The 20,931-nt window shown below is 40.1% G+C and overlaps 1 protein-coding gene across 1 annotated transcript; it reads right to left on the reverse strand.

Moving 5' to 3' along the window:
• Positions 1–323: 323 nt before the first annotated feature.
• Positions 324–20,349, reverse strand: nagpa (N-acetylglucosamine-1-phosphodiester alpha-N-acetylglucosaminidase). The gene is made up of 12 exons (XM_061717356.1): positions 20,193–20,349; positions 18,106–18,311; positions 17,399–17,666; positions 14,784–14,923; positions 13,965–14,073; positions 12,291–12,419; positions 12,008–12,210; positions 11,610–11,657; positions 6,120–6,248; positions 5,622–5,753; positions 4,423–4,498; positions 324–1,728 (listed from the first exon to the last, which is right to left on the reverse strand). The coding sequence occupies exons 1-12, from the start codon at positions 20,273–20,275 to the stop codon at positions 1,470–1,472; spliced, it is 1,782 nt and encodes a 593-aa protein (XP_061573340.1). The 5' UTR covers positions 20,276–20,349; the 3' UTR covers positions 324–1,469.
• Between the last annotated feature and the right edge of the window lie 582 nt (positions 20,350–20,931).

Raw genomic sequence — 20,931 nt, forward strand, 5'->3', positions numbered from 1 at the left:
CACATTTCCCTCCAGACTGCCAACATGTAAACTTTATAAGTGCAAGGTGCCAAAGTACAGCTTAGAAGGATACAAGTAGTACCGAGATAAACAATATGAATCTCTGGAAAAGATGAAACCTTCTTGGTCAGGTACCAACATGCAGCCGTGTGCTGTCACAGACCAAAACCTACACTTTCCCCTGTAATCGGCAATAATCTAAGAGGATAAAAATCAAAGATGTGAACTGAATTCTAACTTTAATTTCCCTGAAGGACAAAGAAATAATCTATTTCAGTCAGAAGAGTTGGCAAGCCAACATATCAGCAGACGTTAAAACAATCTGAATCTGGACATTTACAGCAGGCAAAGATCACCTGCTACACCGACTTCAAATGTCTGGTGACTTTATTATAAATTACATTATATTAAGAGTTTATTTATGCCAATAAACACCAAAAAAAAGCTTGAGTTCATACAAAACTGCCATCTTTACATCTGACAGTTTAAACAGTAAAGTAAGAAAACTGTGCTTCCTTAAATTTCCATTGTACAAAATTAAAAATTAAACACATCAGCCTGCATATTGACCTTTTTTTGTTATTTTACATTCAGGCACAGAGTAAAAAGAAAATGCTTGAAAAAACTTTTTGTTGATAAGAAATTGTTTAGTTTACTTTAAGTACTGCAGAGTAAAATTCATCTGATAACGTGGCAACAAGTAGACAAGTTTATTTATGCCGCGAGACGTCCGTATCACAAATTAAGTTAAATTCAACTCAATCTTGGTCTCCCTGGATTACCCCACTCAACCTCAAACTAATGACTTTGTTTTTGCAAGTTTACCACATAAAATGTCATATTAGATATAAAATATTCAGGATTTCAACATTTTTGTGAGACTAAAATGTCAAACTTTTCAAGACCTGCAGAAAAAAAAAATCTCTGGGCCATAAATATACCAGTACTAATATCAAAATGTATTTTTGCAACCTTCATGTAACTGTATTCCTGATCAGATCCTGCAGAATTCACTCTGATTGATTGGTAATCGAGCAGCTGGCAGGGCACCCCAGGCCACCATGGTGATCTGCTGTGTTAACACTGTGCTCAAACCCAGAAAAGCTGAGTCAAATCTAAAAAGATGTGTGGAAAATTCATATGTGAAACAGCTTGGGGATCACAGTTCATCAGTTTATATGAGAACATTTGAAAATGTTATCATACCTGAAGTGGCAATGGATCCAGGCAATTGGTGGCAAAATAAAGCTGTAATGCCTCAAAGTCTTGGGTATAAATGAGAGTCATGAGCCAGGACCCGAGGAGCTCCCAGAAGCAGTTTGAGGTCAGCCGAGGCTCAACCTCCTGCTCTCCATCCTGTTTCTTTTCAACAGGACTCCTGGTAAATATTTCTTAAGATTAGAAGAAGGTTCAGCAAGTCTCTTGTGCGATAACGGGGTTGCCACTCCTTATCCTTGGTCGTCCGATAGCTACAACTTCCTGCGTGGCAGAGCCCAGACCTCATCCTGAGAGTCTGAGTCTTCCAATCCAAGATCCCCTTTTCCAGATCCCCTATTGTTCCCAGTATGGGAAGCTTCTCCGTTAATGTTGGTCAGTGGTACGTAGGAGTAATCGTGACGTCCAGGAATGTGAGATGCCACTGAGCTGCGACACGCCCGTACGAGGTGAACCGTCAGACTCGCCAACAGAACAGAAGCCAGGGCGACGGTGATTATCAGCCACGTTCGCCTGAGAAAAGAATTTAGAAAAACTTTAAAGACTGTTCCCCAATGAGGCAAAAATAATCCTGGATACAGCGATGGGTATAGGCCAGAGGTCGGCAACCCAAAATGTTGAAAGAGCCATATTGGACCAAAAACACAAAAAACAAATATGTCTGGAGCTGCAAAAAATCAAAAAGTCTTATATTGTATATAAGCCTTAGAATGAAGGCAACACATGCTGCATGTATCTCTATTAGTTATAACTGGGGGAAGATTTTCGAAATGTCGAGAAAAAAGTCGAAATGACGAGAAAAAAGTCGAAATGTCAAGATTAATGTTGAAGTACAATCTCGAGAAAAAAATCGAAATGTCGAGAAAAAAGTCGAAATGTTGAAAAAAAAGACAAAATTTCGTGAAAGAAGTCGAAAGGTCGAGATTAATGTTGAAATCTTTGTTAACAGAAATGTTGAAATGTAATATTATTCTACACATTTTTACAGTATTGGAAAACGTTCAGAATGTTTGTGTCATGTTTGTCCTCCTACAGAAACCACATTAACACAAAAAATATATTTCCCTCCCCCATCGATTTCCATTTTCAAACATTTTTGAAAAAACTCCAGGGAGCCACTAGGGCGGCGCTAAAGAGCCACATGCAGCTCCAGAGCCGCGGGTTGCCGACCCCCGATATAAGCGATACTAAACTTACAACTGAAGGGAGGAATACCTGATTATAATAGAGCCAAACAGGACAAAGAAGCAATGTTTTCTAGGAGAAATCTACCTGCTTTCTGCAGAAAACTGACTATTCTAGCTACATATGTCCAAGTAAATACACTAATGGTTTTATTCTTGACTGTATCTGCTTGTGTTTTTAACATATCCATTAATAAAAAGCTATAAATACAATATTTTTTACAATGCTTACAATGTACTTGCATTCATTTTTTGACTTTCTCTACCAATTCAAGAAGTGAATCAATTCAAGAAGCCTCAGCGTCTCTCGCCCTCTTGCTCTGACCGCAGTAATCATGAATTCCTTTGCGAGGATCTTCCCAAAGCCCTTCAATGATCTCATTCCTGTCGGTCTGGACCGATCAACTGAGGGTGCCGTTTCATCAGAACTTAACACAGCCCTGGCCCACTTGGAGCCTCCTAATAACATTTTAGGGCTCTATTTGTTGGCTTTGGCTCTGTTTTTAATACTGTAATCCCAGATAAACTGGTACTGAAGCTTGGTAACCTGTGTTTCGGAGTGTTTCTGGATCACGGATTTCCTCGCTAATAGGGCTCAGAAATAGGGTGAGAGTAGAGGATTGTACGTCATCTGCTCTGGTCCTGAACACGGGTACACCACAGGGCTGTGCATTGAACCTTGCCCTCTTTCTGGGTATCCACATCACATCTGACCTGGTCTCTGAATACATCTTACCTGGTTAAGAAGCCCAACAACGGCTTTTCTTTCCCAGGAAACTGAAACAGGCTGGACTCTAATTGACTGCTCGTAAATGTTTACAGAGCCACAACAGAGAGCATCCTCTGCCTGGCAGCTGTACGGCACAGGACAAAAACGACTTGGTGCTGGTGGCGAGAACTGCACAGGGGATTGTAGAAACCCCCCCCGCCCCCTGGATCTGGCTAAGTGCATCACTATGGATCCCACCCAACCGGGCAAATGGATTGCTTATATCGCTTCCCTCAGGAAAAGAGCAGAGAGACATTAAACCACACACCATCAGGATGAGAGGCAGCTTCTTTCCCCTCAGAGGTGTGGAATCCCCCCCCTCCCTCCATACACACACTGACACACACACACCATCCCCCTCCAGTTACACACACAGACCACTGCAATCCTGCAGAGACAAACAAGCTCACCCGTCGTGTCTTAAGGACCGGTACTTGCACTACTGCACTTTACACCACACATACTGTGTATGCTGCAATCCTCAATGCTTATATCCTTTTATAGTTTGCATGTCTAAAGTGTAGTTTTGAAGCCGAGAGATATCAAAATGAAATTTTGTTAATTGTATGCATATTGTCAGTATTCCTAAATTGCTTTCCAGGAACCATAACAACAAATAACACTCCTCACTTGCATGCAAAAGATAAGGAGTCTAATGAATACATCAGAACGAATCTGGCCCTATTAAATTTCTAAATCAAACTGTGAAATGTAGCACCGCTCTTCGTGATTTCTCAGCATCATGCAAATGCCTAAAGTTAAATTATGTTTAAAGCATGTGACATCTTTCAGTTTATTTTCATGGGTTTCACGCTAAGCCACACCAGAACAAAATGGAGGAATCAAATAAGTGAAAAGCTGACAAAAAACGGTTTAATTTATAAAAAAAAAAAATGTGTATATGCATTTGGTTTATAGGTGAGGATTTATTTTATAAATCTGATAACCATTGGATTCTTCTTTTTTTTTTCTTTTTTTTTTTTACATGTCAGCTATGAAAAATGGTGGAGAAAGACTAAGACCATTTAAACTTTTTCTTGTCTCTTTCATTTTGTTATCCCGTCTTGTAAATGAGATCAGGAGTTGAATTTAAAGCAAGAATTGAAATCAACAAAACGCTTAAAAAAAAATAGCAAAATTATGACTTCCTGAGAGAGCTTTTTTCTTTCTTCAAAAAAAACATCAAACATGGACAGCAGGGGTGAAAGGTCAGAGATCGTAATGAGTTTATGTGACTTGACCTTTGACACTTACTCGGTCAGGTAATGTTGCCGATTGTGAGCGGCTTCGTCTCGTCTCATAAACATCTGTCGGGCCAGGCAGTGTCCAGCTGTGGAGGGAAGAGGAAAAGAGATCAATAAATTATAGAAGACATGAAGCATAGCTGCTCACTTTTTTAAATACGATCCAGCGTAAGAGGATAATCCCCCTACCCCCCTTAATAATTTCATTCACAGTAACCTTTAGTCGGATGTAATTAAATGTGACCCAGAGCAAAACTAATCCTATTTTAGTTACACAAGGAACTGTTTGCTCTATTTTTTGCAGAGAAAATGAGTGTATTGAAAAATGATCCATGGGCCAATCTGTAAACCACTGTCATGACAAAAGCAATAAAAGCCATCAGGATTACAAGATCGAGTTAAATACTCAATCGCATCAACTTCTGTTGCATCCATCACACGCCATGCATGGAAGGAGGCTTCTGTATTTCCTTTTTTGGCTTCGTCCTGGTTAATGTCTATGCCGTTGATAGACTTTAACCCCTACGTGATATCAGGCTATCTCTACGCTAAGAGCTGTGACTCCATGATAGCAAGAAGTGTCAGTGACCTACAAAAACAGAAACAGAAACATGACTCAGATCATGCTTGTTTCTACGGTGGTTCACGTGTCTCATCCTTTGATAAGTCGCAATTTATTCAGGGGGGAAAAAAAAGAACAAATAATTTAGCTATATTTGAACACAATAAATTATATTTAGAGATTATTCTGCTCAAAATTAAATTTAAAAATATCCTGTATTTGACAAATGATGCATGTTTATGGGCAAATGCATGATTGTGTTACAGTATTGGGTTTTAGGAGGTGATGTGGGTGAGTTACATTTCCAGTTCTCCCAGTTGAGTTGAGACAGTGTTGCTTTGTTTGAAGTAACAACAACATAGATGGACTGGTCTCCAGTTCTGCTCTATGCAAATAATAAAATGTTTGCTTAATAGGAGCGCATGCACAAAATAAAAGACCCTGCGGCTGTGTGTATCTTGTTCTTAAACATACAGTGATGATGTACTCTATAGTTTCGGTGTCGTAAATTCAGCCTTCTTGTTTGCTAACGGACGCCAGAGGGATGCAGGGAAACAGGGAATAGAGGAAAATAAAGATAATAACTGATTCATCTTGTTGTCATCATCTATTTGTGTGTGTTTGTTTAAGGTACAAAATGTTTGCACCTCTGTGTAAGGTGTCGTTAGTCTCTGCTGGCAGCGTGGTGTTGCAGCTTCCTGTTTGCGGGTCACATGGACAGAGGTCGTCACAGCGACACTCCTGAGCGCAGGACACGCCGAAGAAACCCAGACGACACACTGAAAAAGAGAGGGAGAAATATTAAATCAAATGGCATGATATTTTTTATATTTTACTTGGGCAAACCACATTTACACGGCAAAATATTTGGATTCATGATCTGAGTTTGGAGACAAAAACGGCAGAAATTTTTTTTTGTGTCACACTTTATCTTGCATGCTAAGCTCATCTTGGCTAATTCAGTTAAAAGTATCAACAGTGCTTGCTGCAGATCTGACATTGTTGAGTTAAATACCATACGATCAGTATGAACCTAGTGACTCCTGACAGACCTTCAACACCTACAATAGCATTTCACAACACACAACTTCCAACAGAAGGCAAGACCCAACATTTGGCCCAACTGGCCATCAAGTACAACCTACTTTGCTCGCAGGTTTCACCATGGAAACCAGGGGGGCAGGCGCAGCGTCCATGGACAGGGTCGCAGGTACCGCCGTTACTGCAGGAGCAGGTTCTACTACAGCTGTCACCATAAAAACCTGGAGGGCATCCTTCAAAGAAGAAACACAGCCAAGTGTATGTAGTCAATTGTAGTATGTAGTCAACATTTCATGAAACCGTTCAAAAGCAAACCATCTATTATGTAAACTCAACAGCATCTGTCAGCATCATATATCAATGCCGCAAGGAGGATTTAAAATGAATAAAAACAAAAAAAAAGATTTAATCTATGAAAGGTAAATCCACTTTGCATGCTTAACTTGCATCATTGCTTGAGTTAATAAATAAATAGCCGGCACTTGCATTAGTTATCCTCTCCTTGTATTTTTAAGTATCAAGAACTGAGGATCTTTAAATGTTTTCCACAAGTTTAGTTTCTTAAAAGAAACACAATGTTCATTTTAAAGCAGATACAGTCGTGCATATGTTCACAAAAAGTTCACAACACCAATGTGTGGCTTGTAGTTCTAGTTTATCCTCAACGTCCTCAAATCAACTTCTACAGAAGTGAAAAAGAAAGCATATCCTCTTTCAATCGGAGGCGTTAGGAAAAAAATCTGGTCCTTATTAGGTCTAAATATTAATGATTGTGATATAATACGTTATTTAATTAACATGAAATAAATCCAACTATTGATGCAGTGTGTGATTTATAGTTTGCAGATTGATTTGAAGTAGTTGTGTTTTCTTTTAAATCAATTTTCATCTAGTTTTAAAAAGTCGCTTACGGATCATTAAACTTGGTGGGTATTTGTTTATCCTTAGCTCTCATAAGGTCCAACCACAGCCTTTCAGCCAGACGGAGGTCTGGACTTTGACTGGACCAGTGCAACTTCAACTTCAGTCATTCTGTGATAGATTTGCTGGTTTGCTTGTGATGATTGTCCTATCCAGCATGATCCAGTTTTGGCCAAGCTTTAGTTGACAGACAGATGGCCTAACATCCGACTCTAAAAATAATCCTGCACATGCGGACCCATGAGGTAACTGATGGGTCCAAGATGCCCAGGTCCTGTGGCTGCAAAAGAAGCTGAAATCATCACCAGTCTACCATCTTGCTTGACACTCATATAAATCGTGTATGCTAATGAGCTGCATTTCATTTTTCACAAAACATGAACCTCTGCATTATGGTTTCTACAGGTCCACTTTGGTCTCGTCTGTCAAGATGGCATTACTCCAAAAGTGACTGATGCAGAACTGACTGATGCAGCGCAGGGTACAGGAGAAGGAGAGGGTGCTGGATCCCTGCTGATTAACAACAGGCTTTGCAAAGTGACTTCTGTCAAATCAGAATATGACCAGTTCAGTCTTCCTATGCCACTCCTCCTGTTGTGGTGATTTTACGCAAATAACTTCTTTGTAAGGCTCTTAAATTTGTCCATGACCTGAGTTGTTGTTTCTCGCAAAGCCTGTAATTTTGGTAGCCACTTGCATATTACGGCTCCCATAATATGCCGATATATGGCATCCTCGGCTCTGAAGATGAGGGGTTCGCAGACCTCCTTATCTCCTTATTAATAAAACCTACCCAGGTCCCACCATCCTGCACCAGTCGGTTTATCAGACCTAACATTTAAGTGTACCCTCAAGACATGCAAAAATTGGGGTAAACACGGCGTGTACAGCAACGTAAAAAGGCCTATAGTCAGCAACAACTGCTCGATCGATATCACTGCTAATAATACTTTCTCCTTGGCATTGAACACAGATCTGAATGTCCCGGTCAAGTAAATAACCAAAACCTCAGCTTTTTAGGAGTTCAGACTTTCTGGAAATCAGTTAATCATTGATTAACAGCAGGTGGCTGCTTTTCATGCTCTTAATTCTCAAGGAACCAGCATAGATATTTATATATACTTGGCTTTACACACACTGCTTCTGGAAATTAGCTTTTTGTTAAATAAATAATGGCAAGGTGTGATGTGTCATCTTATTTTTTATTTACCAATTTTAAGACCTGGAGAGTGCAAGATTATTTTTTTATTAGTTCCTGATATGTTAAACCTGACGTGTAAGACAGAGTGATGACGGTGAAGATGATGATGATCAATGTCAGCGCTTACGCCCCAGAATTTGCCTTGAGTTGTAAGAGAAAGAGAACTGGATGACATGATGAAGATTATCGCCAGGAATGAAAGAGTGGTGGCTGGAGGATATTTTAACGGTAATGTTTGTGAAGGGAACAGAGGAAATGAGGAGGGGATGGGAAAGTACGATGTTAGGGAAAGAAATGTTGTAGAATTTAGGATGGCTGGTGGTACAAAAGAGCTCCATCAGTGACCGGCTTCGTCACCCACGATGCACCACCGAGAGGCATCGCAGGTCATTCCTCCCCGCTGCTATCAGTAGCCAGTGGACAATAATATGTGCAATAACATAAGATGTGCAATAATATAAGATGTGCAATATCTGCCAATCTGCCAGTTTAGCTCACAACACTCCACCTGCTGTTTTTGCACTGTTTCTTTCTCAACCAACTGTATATACTGTTCATATTTCTGTGATTATACATATTTTATATATATTTTTTGTATTTTATATATTTTTTATTTCTGACTTTTTAGTCTTTTTACCCCTCCCCTGCATGTGTGTGCTAAGTGTACTGCTGCCAACAAAAATAAGTTTCCCCACTGAGGGAGAAAATAAAGGATATCTAATCTTATCTTATCTTATCTTATCTTACAACGAAGGAAAGGAGCAAAAAGAAAATCAACTCGTGGACATTAAGAAAAGAATGCCACTGTGTTGAGTGAGGCTCTGGGTCACAGTGACAAACCTTCAGATGAAGGATGAACTACAGCAAATGTCATAAGGGAGACAGATAGGAAGGTGCTGAGTGTGTTATCTGAACATAAGAAAGAAAATAAGGAGAGATGATGGTGAATGCAACGAGGCAGTTCTGCAGAGTGTAAGTGCGGAGCTAGTTAAACAATACCAAACCAGAAATACAAAAAGATGTGACATAAGGTGAAATGTGAGGTGGTAAAAACTAAGCAAGAGGCCTCCTGACAGGTTGTATAAACGGTTGAACAATAAGAGAGGAGAGAAGGATTTGTAATCATTGGCAGAAGAGAGATCAACATAAAAATGATGTACGGCAGGTGAGGATGATTAAGGATACAGATGGAAGAGTGTTTACAAGTGAGGGAAAGGTGGAAAGAGTCATTTGGAAAACCTATTAAAGAGGAAAAGAAGGGTGGAGGGAGCAAAACCTGTATAACTAGAACCGTCAGTAAGGAGGAAGTGACGGCAGCTTTGAAGACTTTTCCTCATGCCATTTGTATACGTTTTATTGGTTTTATTTAGTTCATCTGTTGAACACTTTGATCAACCTTGGTTGTTTTTAAATGCGCTTTATATATATATATATATATATATATATATATATATATATACATATATTCGACATCGACATTGTGAATTAACGCAAACAGCAGTTGGTCCGGATTACAAACCGGTGGAGGTTTGAGACCAGAGACGAGGGACTTGAGCATTTAACTAGACTGCTGAACAAAGTCAAGAGTGACATCAAGAGCTTCAGCAACTATCAAGTATGAAGCTCATTACCCACACAATGAGGATCTGGGTAAGAGTCAGAGAAACTAGGCTGAGAAAGGTCATTGCAATTTGTGATAATCAGCAGTGTGGTTTCATGCCAAGAAAGAACATGATGAAGTAAAGTGCTTTTCTGCTTTTCAGAGTGTTAACGGAAAAAAAAATACAGAAGAGTCATGCTGCGTCTGTAGATTTAATGTGCAACGGAGCACAAATGGAGGAAATGTGGCATTACATGAGGAAGTCTGGAGAGATAGAAGTATGTTAGAGGGTGCAGAATATGCATGAGGACAACATGACGGTGGTCAGATGTGCACACGGGTCCCACTTCTACCTGCACCAAACGGCTTCCAGGTAGAAGTAGGTCTGCATCAGGGTTGGGCCCTGAGCCCCTTCATATCTAACATTATGATTGACAGGAGGTTGGAGTGGAGGGGGGTCTCCATGGGCTATGATATTTACAGAGGACATTTTGATCTGTTGTGAGAGTAAGGAGCAGGTGGAAGAAAAGCTGGAGATATGTGCCGGACAAATACATGCAATACAAAATACATGTGTGTAAGGGAAAGAGAAGCTAGTTGTTACAGCGATGATGCAAGGAGCAGAGGTGAAGGAGGTGCAAGAGTTTAAGTACTTGAGCACAGGCTTGGTGGAGTGTTTGGAGAAGATCTTCAGCTATCTGTGACAGAAGAGTGTGGGCAAAACTGAAGGGAAAGGTTTACATAAGCCTTTGGTTTACAGTCGTTCTGTGTAGCTTTGAGACGGTGCCACTGAATACCAAATACAGAAAAGAAATACAAGAAGCAGAGCTGGAGATGGCAGAGATGAAGATGTTCAGATTTTCTTTGGTAGTGACGGTTTTGGACAGGTTTAAAATTGAGTGCGTCAGATCGAAGACAAAGAAAGAAATCAGACTCGGACTGTTTGGAAACACAAAAAGACGGGATATTGGATATATTAGTAGCAGGATGCAAAATATGAAGATCAAAAGAAAAGGAAAGGGGAAGATTGATGATCTAATTTCTATCTGTGGCGTAAGTGGAGATGCAGATAGTTGGTGGGACAAAAGAAGCTACAGAAAGCAGAGCAGGATAGAAACAAATGATATGTTGTGGCCCCTAAAGAGGAAAGTAAAAGGAGCGGTCCTATTTCCTATTTTACATGACTGCATCCTTCTTAACCCCACCCCTTTTTCTAAAATATATATTTCTGTTTACACAGAATCACAGTAAGCATGAGCACAAAATAATGATAAATAGTAACATTAGTGACCTGCAATTTGATGATTTCCTCAGTATCTGCAGACTGTTGGGAAAACAAAGGTTTAAAAACTCTCAATGCCGACAGGTGAAGCTGTGGTTAAACAGGGTGATTTGGGTTTTTAATCAAGGCTTGTTTCAGTTTTTGACCTTTAACAAATTCACTTGAGGTGCCATATATATATATATATATATATATATATATATATATATATATATGTTGGGTCTTAAAATATAAACCCCAGGAGGTTACAGAGGAAAACAAGTACAGCAGTAGTCGCAGCAGTTCTCACATTTCTGTGAGCACTAATTTGAGCAGTGGAAATCTTGTTGTGCGAGTACAGATCAACATCTTTGTTTTAGGTTTATCTCAGCCACTTAAGAGCTTCTGACTCATCTGAATAATGGCTGCAAAACCACCTGTGTTATGACGAACGCTCATGAGTCATTCCCAAGAACATCTGCTTTATATACAGATTTAAATGGGGCTTTGGCCTTTGTGAGAGTTGATATCAGCGAGGGAACTTAACGTGTGACATCAGAAGGAAAAACATGCAGAGGATAAGTATGTGTGACAAGATGAGGCTTGTTTACCTTCACTGCAGTTTTCTCCTCTCCATCCTGCATCACAGACACAGCCATCTGCAACACGGAGACAGAGATGAAACAGCAGACACACTTACAGGAAGCTGTCACAGCAATGTGAACAGAACTTAGGAGAAGAGCTTCAAGGGAAACATCTCCATCTGTCCAAAAGCAGGAAAGAAAGATGGAACTTGAACTGTCACAAGGGAATCCGGGTAACCCGGGAGCAATGCAGCTCCTGGACCTGAGCCACATATTTCATTGTGATTCAACCAAACCAAACAAACAGTGTATCAGAGCTAATAAATCTAAAGTATCAAACATAAAAAAGTCATGTTTAATATTCAACAACTTCTGTGCTGCTCCTGCACCAGCTGTTACACAATGAGCTGCAGCTCCACACTTACTGGCACCGCAGACACCGTGGGGTCCGCAGGCAGCTGGCAGACACGCTACGGAGTCACAGGCCGCTCCCCGCCAGCCCTGCTGACACCGGCAGCGCCCGTTCACGCAGTCACCGTGCCCGTTGCAGTCTGCCGACTCGCAGCGCTGATGGACACACAGTACGGTGGAGACATCGCGTTCACAGCGCCACCTACCGTCTGATGTGCTGGGGGGGAAAAACATTGATAAGCTCAAATGTTTCACTCACAACTGTTGCAAGTACACTAACAGCTTAAACGAACTCACCAGTGATCAGACGGGTAGCTGGCCAATGAACCATTCATCACGTAAGTGGAGGAACCTCCTCCATCCAGATTAATGGCATTGATCACACCATAATCCTTCAGGAACTGAGCCAACTCCCAAAGATTCATGCTGTATGGACAGAAAAACAGGCAGAACACGGAAACTGTAACGTTTGAGACAAACAGCTTCATTGAAAATCCATCCGGACTACTTTGTGAAAATTGGAAAAATTATGACCTTCTGCGAATCCTATATCAGTTTTTAAATGTGGCCATTGGTTTGTTTTACTGTACAATCTATATTGATCACTGATCTGAGTGATTGTGTACCAAAAACAAACAGCAGCATGGCAGTTTGTTGTCATAGTCTGCCCTGTAAGTTATCTGTTATTAAGTGAGCAGCAACCACCCCTGAGATGTTTATGTCTGCGGACAACAATGCCTCTTTAGCAGCTACCGCTGCTTGCCAATTTCAAAGCCCAGAATGTTGTTTATGAGGGACACAGTCACTCTCCGAGGTCACCGTTTGGTTCGGGCTGACTTTTACATGTTTTATTGAGCAGGTGGTGACCTGATATTGACTACAGATACACAGAGGGCAGTGCGTATGTTCAGACATGTCAGGATGGCTTTTCATAGCCACATCATTAACAACAACACATTAATCTGCTCCAGGGTTGCAGGGTCACTGCTTACAGGGTGAAGTGAGAGAGAGATCAATACAATCGACCCGTGGAAGTATCTTCAGTGGGTTGAGGGGACATTAGCCGGACAGTGACACTTAATTTAATGAAGAAGCCCTGGCATTAAAATTCCCTTTTAATGCACTTCTGGCTAAAATAGTCTGTGTGAGATATTTTTATCGTTGCCTTCAGTGCTTGCCACTGCTCTTAAATCAGCCCCCCCCCCCCCCCCAACACCAGCTGATCATCTCAATCATCTGTTCCCCAGTTGTGTTTAGATACATTTTACAGCTTGCTCACAATGTTGACTTCCTAAAAAGCATTTATATGGACTGTTTTATTTGTTTATTTTTAATCAAAGTCATCTGCACCCTTGTTACAACATTCCTAAAAGCAAACAAGCAGGTCCAATAAGATGATGTGTTTGTAGATGATTTCTCATGAGTGTCTGTTTGCTTTTTTACACGTGCATGTGCAGAACTGGTTTCTTTATCTGTGCACTATAATTTAGGGTTAAATACTGAAGCAGTACAGAAAGTTGGAACTGGAGGGATGGTTAGATAATATGTTTTGTTTTGCAAGTGAGACCATCAGTTGAAAAAAAATGTGAAAAACTTTGCAGAGGATTTTTTTTTTATTCCCATCAAACCTTGCAGACATTTGCAATAACAAACGTATCAGTACATGAGTACAACTCAAAATGAATGCAGAAAGTTCAATTTCAGTAGTGGCCCCAAGCACTGAAAGTTATATTTCATGTTTGAGTTCTCAGTGAAGCACAAAGCCCTACTAGTTGTGTTGAGGTAGTGAATAAATCATATGATTTCTTTATTTTACTCCTTATCTGTGCCTGCTGACTCTGTTCTCCGTAGAAGAAAATTCACTCACTGCTTTGCGAATGAAAGACACTGCTGTCCTCCCTGATTATGTGTTCAGATAGAAACAGGAGGTAGATAAAAACATCTTTGAGCTCCTGTATTTGATTTTCTCACCCTCTCACTCCTGTTTGTCCATCAATTTGAAGCAGGATTAGCTTTCCCTCTGCATCGTGGCCCACTGCAGTCCTGGCTGACACCACATCCGCAAAAAACCGCAGCGACCCTGCAAAAGTGTAAAAAAACGAAAACGACAGAAGTTCTCCATTATAGTTTCTTTGATTTGCAGCTTGCTAAACTTTGCTATTTTAGATACTAATGTTGCAGATGCTTAGATTAAAATTAACCTTATGTAAACACGGATAAATCAATTCCAGGGAAAATTCCACACACCTGCTTTACTGCCTGCGTGTTTGTGGGTGTGCCCTTAAAAGTTCAACGCTATTTAAAAAAAAAAACAAAAAAAAAACGCCTGATGTGAACCGTGGCAGGTCCACATAGTTTCACTCTTGTGTCTGAAAGTTAAACATGAGTGTTTGAGTTTTGGCGCTGCGATGAGTTTACACGAGGTCACAGACAATTTTCAGTGTCAACAGACTTTGCAGGACTCGATCAGAGGTCTTATTAGTTATTTACTGCAGAAATCAAGCTGAATCTATTTGGAATCCATCATGGACCCGTTTGAGATCAGCTGAACTGATCCTGAACAAAGTAGAGAGGGAATTCTAGCAGTTTATCATTTAATTCTCTAGACTGAACTGAACTGAAATGTTTGTGGAAAAGTTGCTGTTGCAAGTTTACTGCAAGTTAATGCTTGCATTGGTATGCTGTAGATTTTCAATCATCCTGTTGATTTATTCTACATGATTGATTACTTTCTACGTTACGAAAGAGATTTCGTTGTTTGCAGGGTGGATGTTGAAGTCAACTTTGTACCTGTTTCTTGTACTTTGTCACATTCGGCTTCCAGGCTCTGGTTGATGTAAATTTCACCGTTCCTCAGCAGCCATATTACACCACTGACCAGCTGGACAAAAGGGTTGGACTGGTTCAAAACATCGTCCTGAGACAGATACCTAATTTAGATTTAGGAGAGAGAGAGGGGAAAATGAAACAATAAATGTGAATATTTCATGGCTGCACATAAACAGAAACAGCAACGCCAGATCATCCTGAAGTAAGCTGATAATAATAACAAAACCCCACAAGAACAACAACACAGAGATGTCATAGCCGCTTAAACATCCTCTACTTATAACAGGAACAACACACAGTCTTTTTGTGCGTTTAAACGTTGACTACACAACCACAGTAAATCTTGCATCATGTCAGAGTTCCTGGGACTTCTGACCAAAGTTATAAAAAGAACCAAAAACAACAAGTTAAATAGACTTTTTTCCTGGTTTAGCAGTAGATTGTGAAAGTGTTTGTTTACTTGGATCTGTTAAAATGTGTTCAGGGTTCATTAGAATTTGTAGCACTATTACAGTGTGGTAATCAAGCTAAAATAGTTGAGCATAAGTTTTATTTATTTATTTTTTTTAAGTTGCACTTGGCATTAAACCAACCAAGACAATAATTTCATCCATTTCCAGTGTATTGTCTCCTGTTGCTGTGATTCTTTTGACATGATAAACAGCAATGAGTCATGCAGACGTGACCTTGTCACCTGAGGACTGTTTTGGAGTTGCTCATTAAATCGGACCAGAGGTTACACTGTGAGCTACAGGCCCACACAAACAGGAAACCACTCGGCTAAACTGGTGGTTTACTTCACACATGATCTAAGGAGAGGCCAGCAGCCTAGACAGCCATGAGAACAGAAACATGAGGACAGCTAGAGAAGAGTGTAGGGTGGTTATGAACGATATACTTCCTGGCTGCGAAACCGGGCATGTTCAAACACTGATAATACCGACTATGACTGTAGTGTGTTTGCATACTGGATTTTAAGGAAGTTAAAGGAGCTGTATGTAAGAGCAATAATAAAACGAATCATAAAATGACCCCGATATGTCAACAGACATTTAAAAATCATGTTCATTTCAAATACTTCTGTCACTGACAACAGCACTCAAGCCAGGATATTCCAGTTTAAAAAGAGGAGTTGCAGCCCTCAACTGATGTTTATGTTGTCATTTTTTGTTTTGGCCTGAAGCTCCACCCTCCACCTATCTCCCAATCACCAAGTCAGTATCGTTTCTGAAGCTCCACCCTCCACCTATCTCCCAATCACCAAGTCAGTATTGTTCCGGCATCCGGGTTGCCAGCTCGGCTCTAATTATCGCAGCCATGGCAGCCTACGTTCCTGCTGCATTCTGCAGCCTACCTGGCAACCTCTGGTCGGGGGGAGGAGGGGGAGGGTACACGCCGCTCAACAATAGTTTGAAAGTGACTGCAGTACCAGTTTTGGCCATTTCTTACAGACGGCTCCTTTAACTTTAGACTAATTGCTCTTTTGCTCAGATTCTTTGTGCGTATGATGTAAAAGCTAATTTTCCAACAGTATAAAAGTTAAATATATTATACCGAGCTTCAACAGCAAAGAGTCAATATCGGCGTAATTAATGTTGAGCAAAAATATAAATTGTAGAGCAGTTTTTGGAATATACACGAATGTCTCCTAAAGATTTTCTTCAGGCATCGACAGTAGGGTAAAGACCAACTGTTTCCGTAATTGAATTAAATGCAGACTGATTCCAACTTCTAATCAGTCCCTAAAGCCAAAGGCAAACCCGATTAAATCCGTAAACCCAAAAAGACTAAGAGGAAGAGCAAGTTTTCACAACTAGAATCCATCCATCCATTGGAGATCATGTTGCGGGGGCAGCAACCTAAGCAGTGAAACCCAGACCTCCCTCTCCCCGGCCACCTTCTCCAGCTGCTCTGGGGGGATTCTGGGGGGGATTCTGGGGGGGATACCGAGGTGTTCCCAGGCCAGCCAAGATATATAATCCCCCCAACATGTCCTGAGTCATCCCTGGGGCTTTCTCACAGTTGGACATGTCCTAAGCCTGTCCTTAGGGAGGCGTCCAGGAGGCGAACACCTCAACTGGCTCCTCTAGGTGTGGAGGAGCAGCGACTCTACTTCGAGTCTCTCCCCAATGACTGAATTTCTCACCCTATCTCTAGGGAAGAGTCCGCCCACCCGACTGAGGAAACACATTTCAGTTGCATGTATCCGTGAACTAATTATTTCGGTCACTACCCACAGCTTGTGACCATATGTGAGGGCGGGAACGTGGATCCACCGGAAAACAGAAAGCTTTGCCTTTTGAGTCAACTCCCTCTTCACCACAACAGATCAGTGTACTGTCCGCATTATTGCAGAAAACCATCCGATCTGCCTATTGTGCTTTTTTTTTGCTTATAAATAAAAAAATAATATACGAGTGACTAATTAATTTATCAAATCATTCAAAACATCAGACTGAGGTTTGATGTGAGAAAAAAAAAAAAAAGATCTGACGTGTGTGTTTACATTTCTGAAAACGGGTACTTTTTAGCATAAATCTAAACTCTCACACACATTTTAAAGCTGGCTTCCTTACCCGAAAACCAAACTTCCATCTTTCTTAATTCCAAACTGGGCATTTTGCACTCCGCCGCTGTCCCGTACCAGCCTGCCATTGCTCACCACGTTTCCCACACAGTCTCCCGTCAATGTCTGGAAGAAGCCAGCGTTCTGGGCGTACAGACACCCAGCAGCCTTGGATGTCTCCGCCACAGAGACCCTGTCTTTATTCTTACAGCCATCTGGTCCTCCTGGCTCCAGCACCGACACCGTTCTCAGCGGGTCATGGACCACAGTCATGTGACCTGGAAACAAAGATACAGCAGGAACGGATAACGCTTACACTTTGGATGTACAACAACAGAAAATCCTGCACTTACCAAAATCCTAATTACTACAATAAAATAAAATAAAATACACCAAACTACTCTCCTACTAATTATTGTTCAACTAAAATCAGGAAGATCACACTATTATTATCACTTTAATTGCATCGGTAGCAGGCAGAATTAATGCCTCACACCCACAATCAATTTAGTGAATGTTTTACAGCTGTTCAGGAATCATCCCCATTTATTGCAAACCCATCTGTATCGATCAAAAGTGAGTAAATGAATAAAGAATTTAAGGGAATGATGCAAGATCAAACACTGATGAGGGCCAGGTTCAATACAACAGATTAGATCAGTTCAAACTATCTGCATGTATAGTGTGTTCCTTTAACTAATTGCAACCGTCACTAACCATAAACCCATCTGGACGTTCCATGCACATCTGTCACAAACACCTTGGACTCAGCGACCGGCTGGTCTGTGTGGTTACTGGAGCGCCAGCTCTCATGAGTGGTGTTTCCATAAATGATGGGCTGGCAATCTCTGACATGGCGATGAGAGCGGGAGGACCCGTGTCCGTGAGGATAAGGCAGGAGGACATCATCGTCCATGGAAGTTCTACAGGACGCACAATTGTGTGAATTATAAAATAAGAAAGGCACAAAGTCCAACTGTGAACAACAAGCGCTTAATGCGCGTCTTCTTTCCATACATTCACATCTTAAACTGTATATCTAAATACTTATACATTAAACCACCTATAAATTAGTCAATTAGACTTCACTTTTCATCACCTGAAGAAAAATAAAGAGACCCAACAAATTTCTTATTATAATGTTTTATGTAGGAGAGAATGAGGGAAAAAGTGCTGATAAAAATAGCCTGATCATACACAAATGGTATATTATTATTATAACACGTCAAGTAATCACAATCACCTAATTTATATAAAGACAATCAGTTCTATTACAATTGAATCAACATTGTAGTTATTTTGTTACGGTAGAAAATACAAAAATCTGCTGGTTCCATGTTATTGAAGATAAGGTGCCTGCCTGTTTGAAGGACAGTGACTGATCAGTTAACTTTAAAATAAAACCTGGAATTATTTTGTATATCCTTTTGTGAGCAATCTAAAGTACAGTATAAACATGTGGCACATCTGGAAATACTTTGTATTATAAACTGTTAGAAGCCAAGTTTCTTGAAATAGTAGGGCAGCAATATCAACAAACTGTAATTCAACTACCTGTCCTTAGAGAAGAACGACTCGACAAGGGTGTTACTGTATTAAACCCAGGGCTGGGCGATATATCGAGATATTTTCAAATGTGTTTTATTTTAGATTTGCACAAATATTTTGTTATTTGCACAACTGTCAACCTCAGTGGAAAAGTCTGCCTGTTACTGTCTACATTGTATTAATTGCACAGTGTATTTTAATTCAATTGTTATGCAGGAAAGGGATATTTGTTTTATTTTATTCAAGAAGCATTTTTATTCTATATATGCAGGCAGTTTATTTTTATTTCATTTGTTTTATACATCTTTATCTTGTGCAGACCTCTGTTAATAAAGGTACCTGTGTGACATTTGGCACGTGGCTTTGTATTAAAACTGACTGTTTTTTAAAGGGTTTGCCTGAGAAAAAAATGAAGCTAACAGAGATGCTATGCTATAATGCTTTGAGGGAAACCCCAATTACGTCACGGAAAAAATATCGATATATATCGAGTATCGCCATTCATCTAGAAAAAAATCGAGATATGACTTTTGGTCCATATCGCCCAGCCCCAATTAAACCCGATGGTATTATTTAACCATTCAACAGCATTTAATTTGGTAACACTTAATTACATTGCCATCTATTGCAAATCTCTAAATCTAATACAATTGTGTTGGGTTTTTTGTTTATGTTTTTTTTTTTAATAATGAGAGCTTGTTAAATGATACAACACCACCATCTTGTGGCAATTACCTGCAACTGCACCAAGAGTTGACCAGGAACTGTCAACTTCCTTGAAAATGAAAGCAAAGCGTGATGTGTCTTGTGACTGGACAAGTTTGCTCTATAAGTATCATCAATATCACTGCTGTGAGAGAGAATACAAACCATACACATATGTGTCATATGCATATTGTAAAGTAAACTACTTTTGGTTACTTACACGTGTAGACCAAAGTTCTTATTGGTTTTAAGGTTATTGGATCAGGTTTTCATACTTTGAACCCACATAATCTGATAAGAGTTTAAACAGAGTTTTATTGCCCAACAGCTGTTCAGTAAAGCCTCGTGTTGTGTACTGAAGTAGCTGTTTTCTCACGAAAACATTGTGTTATTATGCCTGGTATTATTCTCAACCGAAATAAAATATAGACACACAACAAGCTAAGTCAAAGGTGACTTAAAATAATATTTTTAGATAAGTCCAAACATACTTCTTTGCAGAAGCTAGCAGGCTAATATCACATGGCTGGAGTAGGAACTGCGGATCTCACCGGAGTGTTTTGGCCCCTGACGTCCGCATACAGAGCCACAACAGCAGCCACACACACGACCATTTCACCGACCCCGCTGCCATATGAGGTGCACAACTATCCTGTCAAACTTCTCTCTCCTCCTGTTGAACCCACATATTCCAGGTGCAACACGACGTGAAGAGAAAAACAAAACAATCAACTTCCTGTCATATTCCAAAATAAAAGCTGCACTATCAGAAAGCAAACACAATCGAATATATTATTATATGTTTAAAAAAAAAGAAAATTGTGGGAATAAACATAAAAAAATGTATATTTTGCCTTTTTTATACAGAGGCTCTCCATTATTCTCAAAACAAGTAAAAAGTGGTTATATAGTAGTCCCGTTGATGGTTACTCTTATTTTGGCATTAATTATATAATTTCTGGTAATACTTAAATAATAATAGAAAAGGTACTCTACATATCTATATCTATTAAATATTCTATTGTTTTTACACCTCTACATTTTTTTGTAGTATAAAATCAAGTTAAAGTTAAAATGTTCATTCTTATTTTTCAATCCAACTTGTGTTGGACTGTTGGAGGGGGGAATGTTTTAATGTAACACAAGGAAGTGGTGTCATGTTGCATTCATGGGGGATTGTAAATTGGACACTAAATCCTCTGAGTCGAGATTATCACGTAAACTTTAGTAGGCTAAACCATAAACCAGATCTGAAAAGTTGGCTGGAGTTCCAAATGTTATGCTTTCCCC

The sequence above is a fragment of the Cololabis saira genome, chromosome 3 (assembly GCF_033807715.1).
Source record: "Cololabis saira isolate AMF1-May2022 chromosome 3, fColSai1.1, whole genome shotgun sequence".
Lineage (NCBI taxonomy): Eukaryota > Metazoa > Chordata > Actinopteri > Beloniformes > Belonidae > Cololabis > Cololabis saira.

What these genes read in the sequence shown, in the direction of transcription:
- nagpa (XM_061717356.1), bottom strand. Translation starts at nt 20,275, where the DNA reads ATGGCAGCGGGGTCGGTGAAATGGTCGTGTGTGTGGCTGCTGTTGTGG. An exon ending in GATGGAAGTTTGGTTTTCGG is followed by an intron (nt 14,924 to 17,398) that starts GTAAGGAAGCCA and finishes AATCTAAATTAG; the next exon opens with GTATCTGTCTCAGGACGATG. An exon ending in AGGAGAAAACTGCAGTGAAG is followed by an intron (nt 6,249 to 11,609) that starts GTAAACAAGCCT and finishes TCTTCTTTGAAG; the next exon opens with GATGCCCTCCAGGTTTTTAT.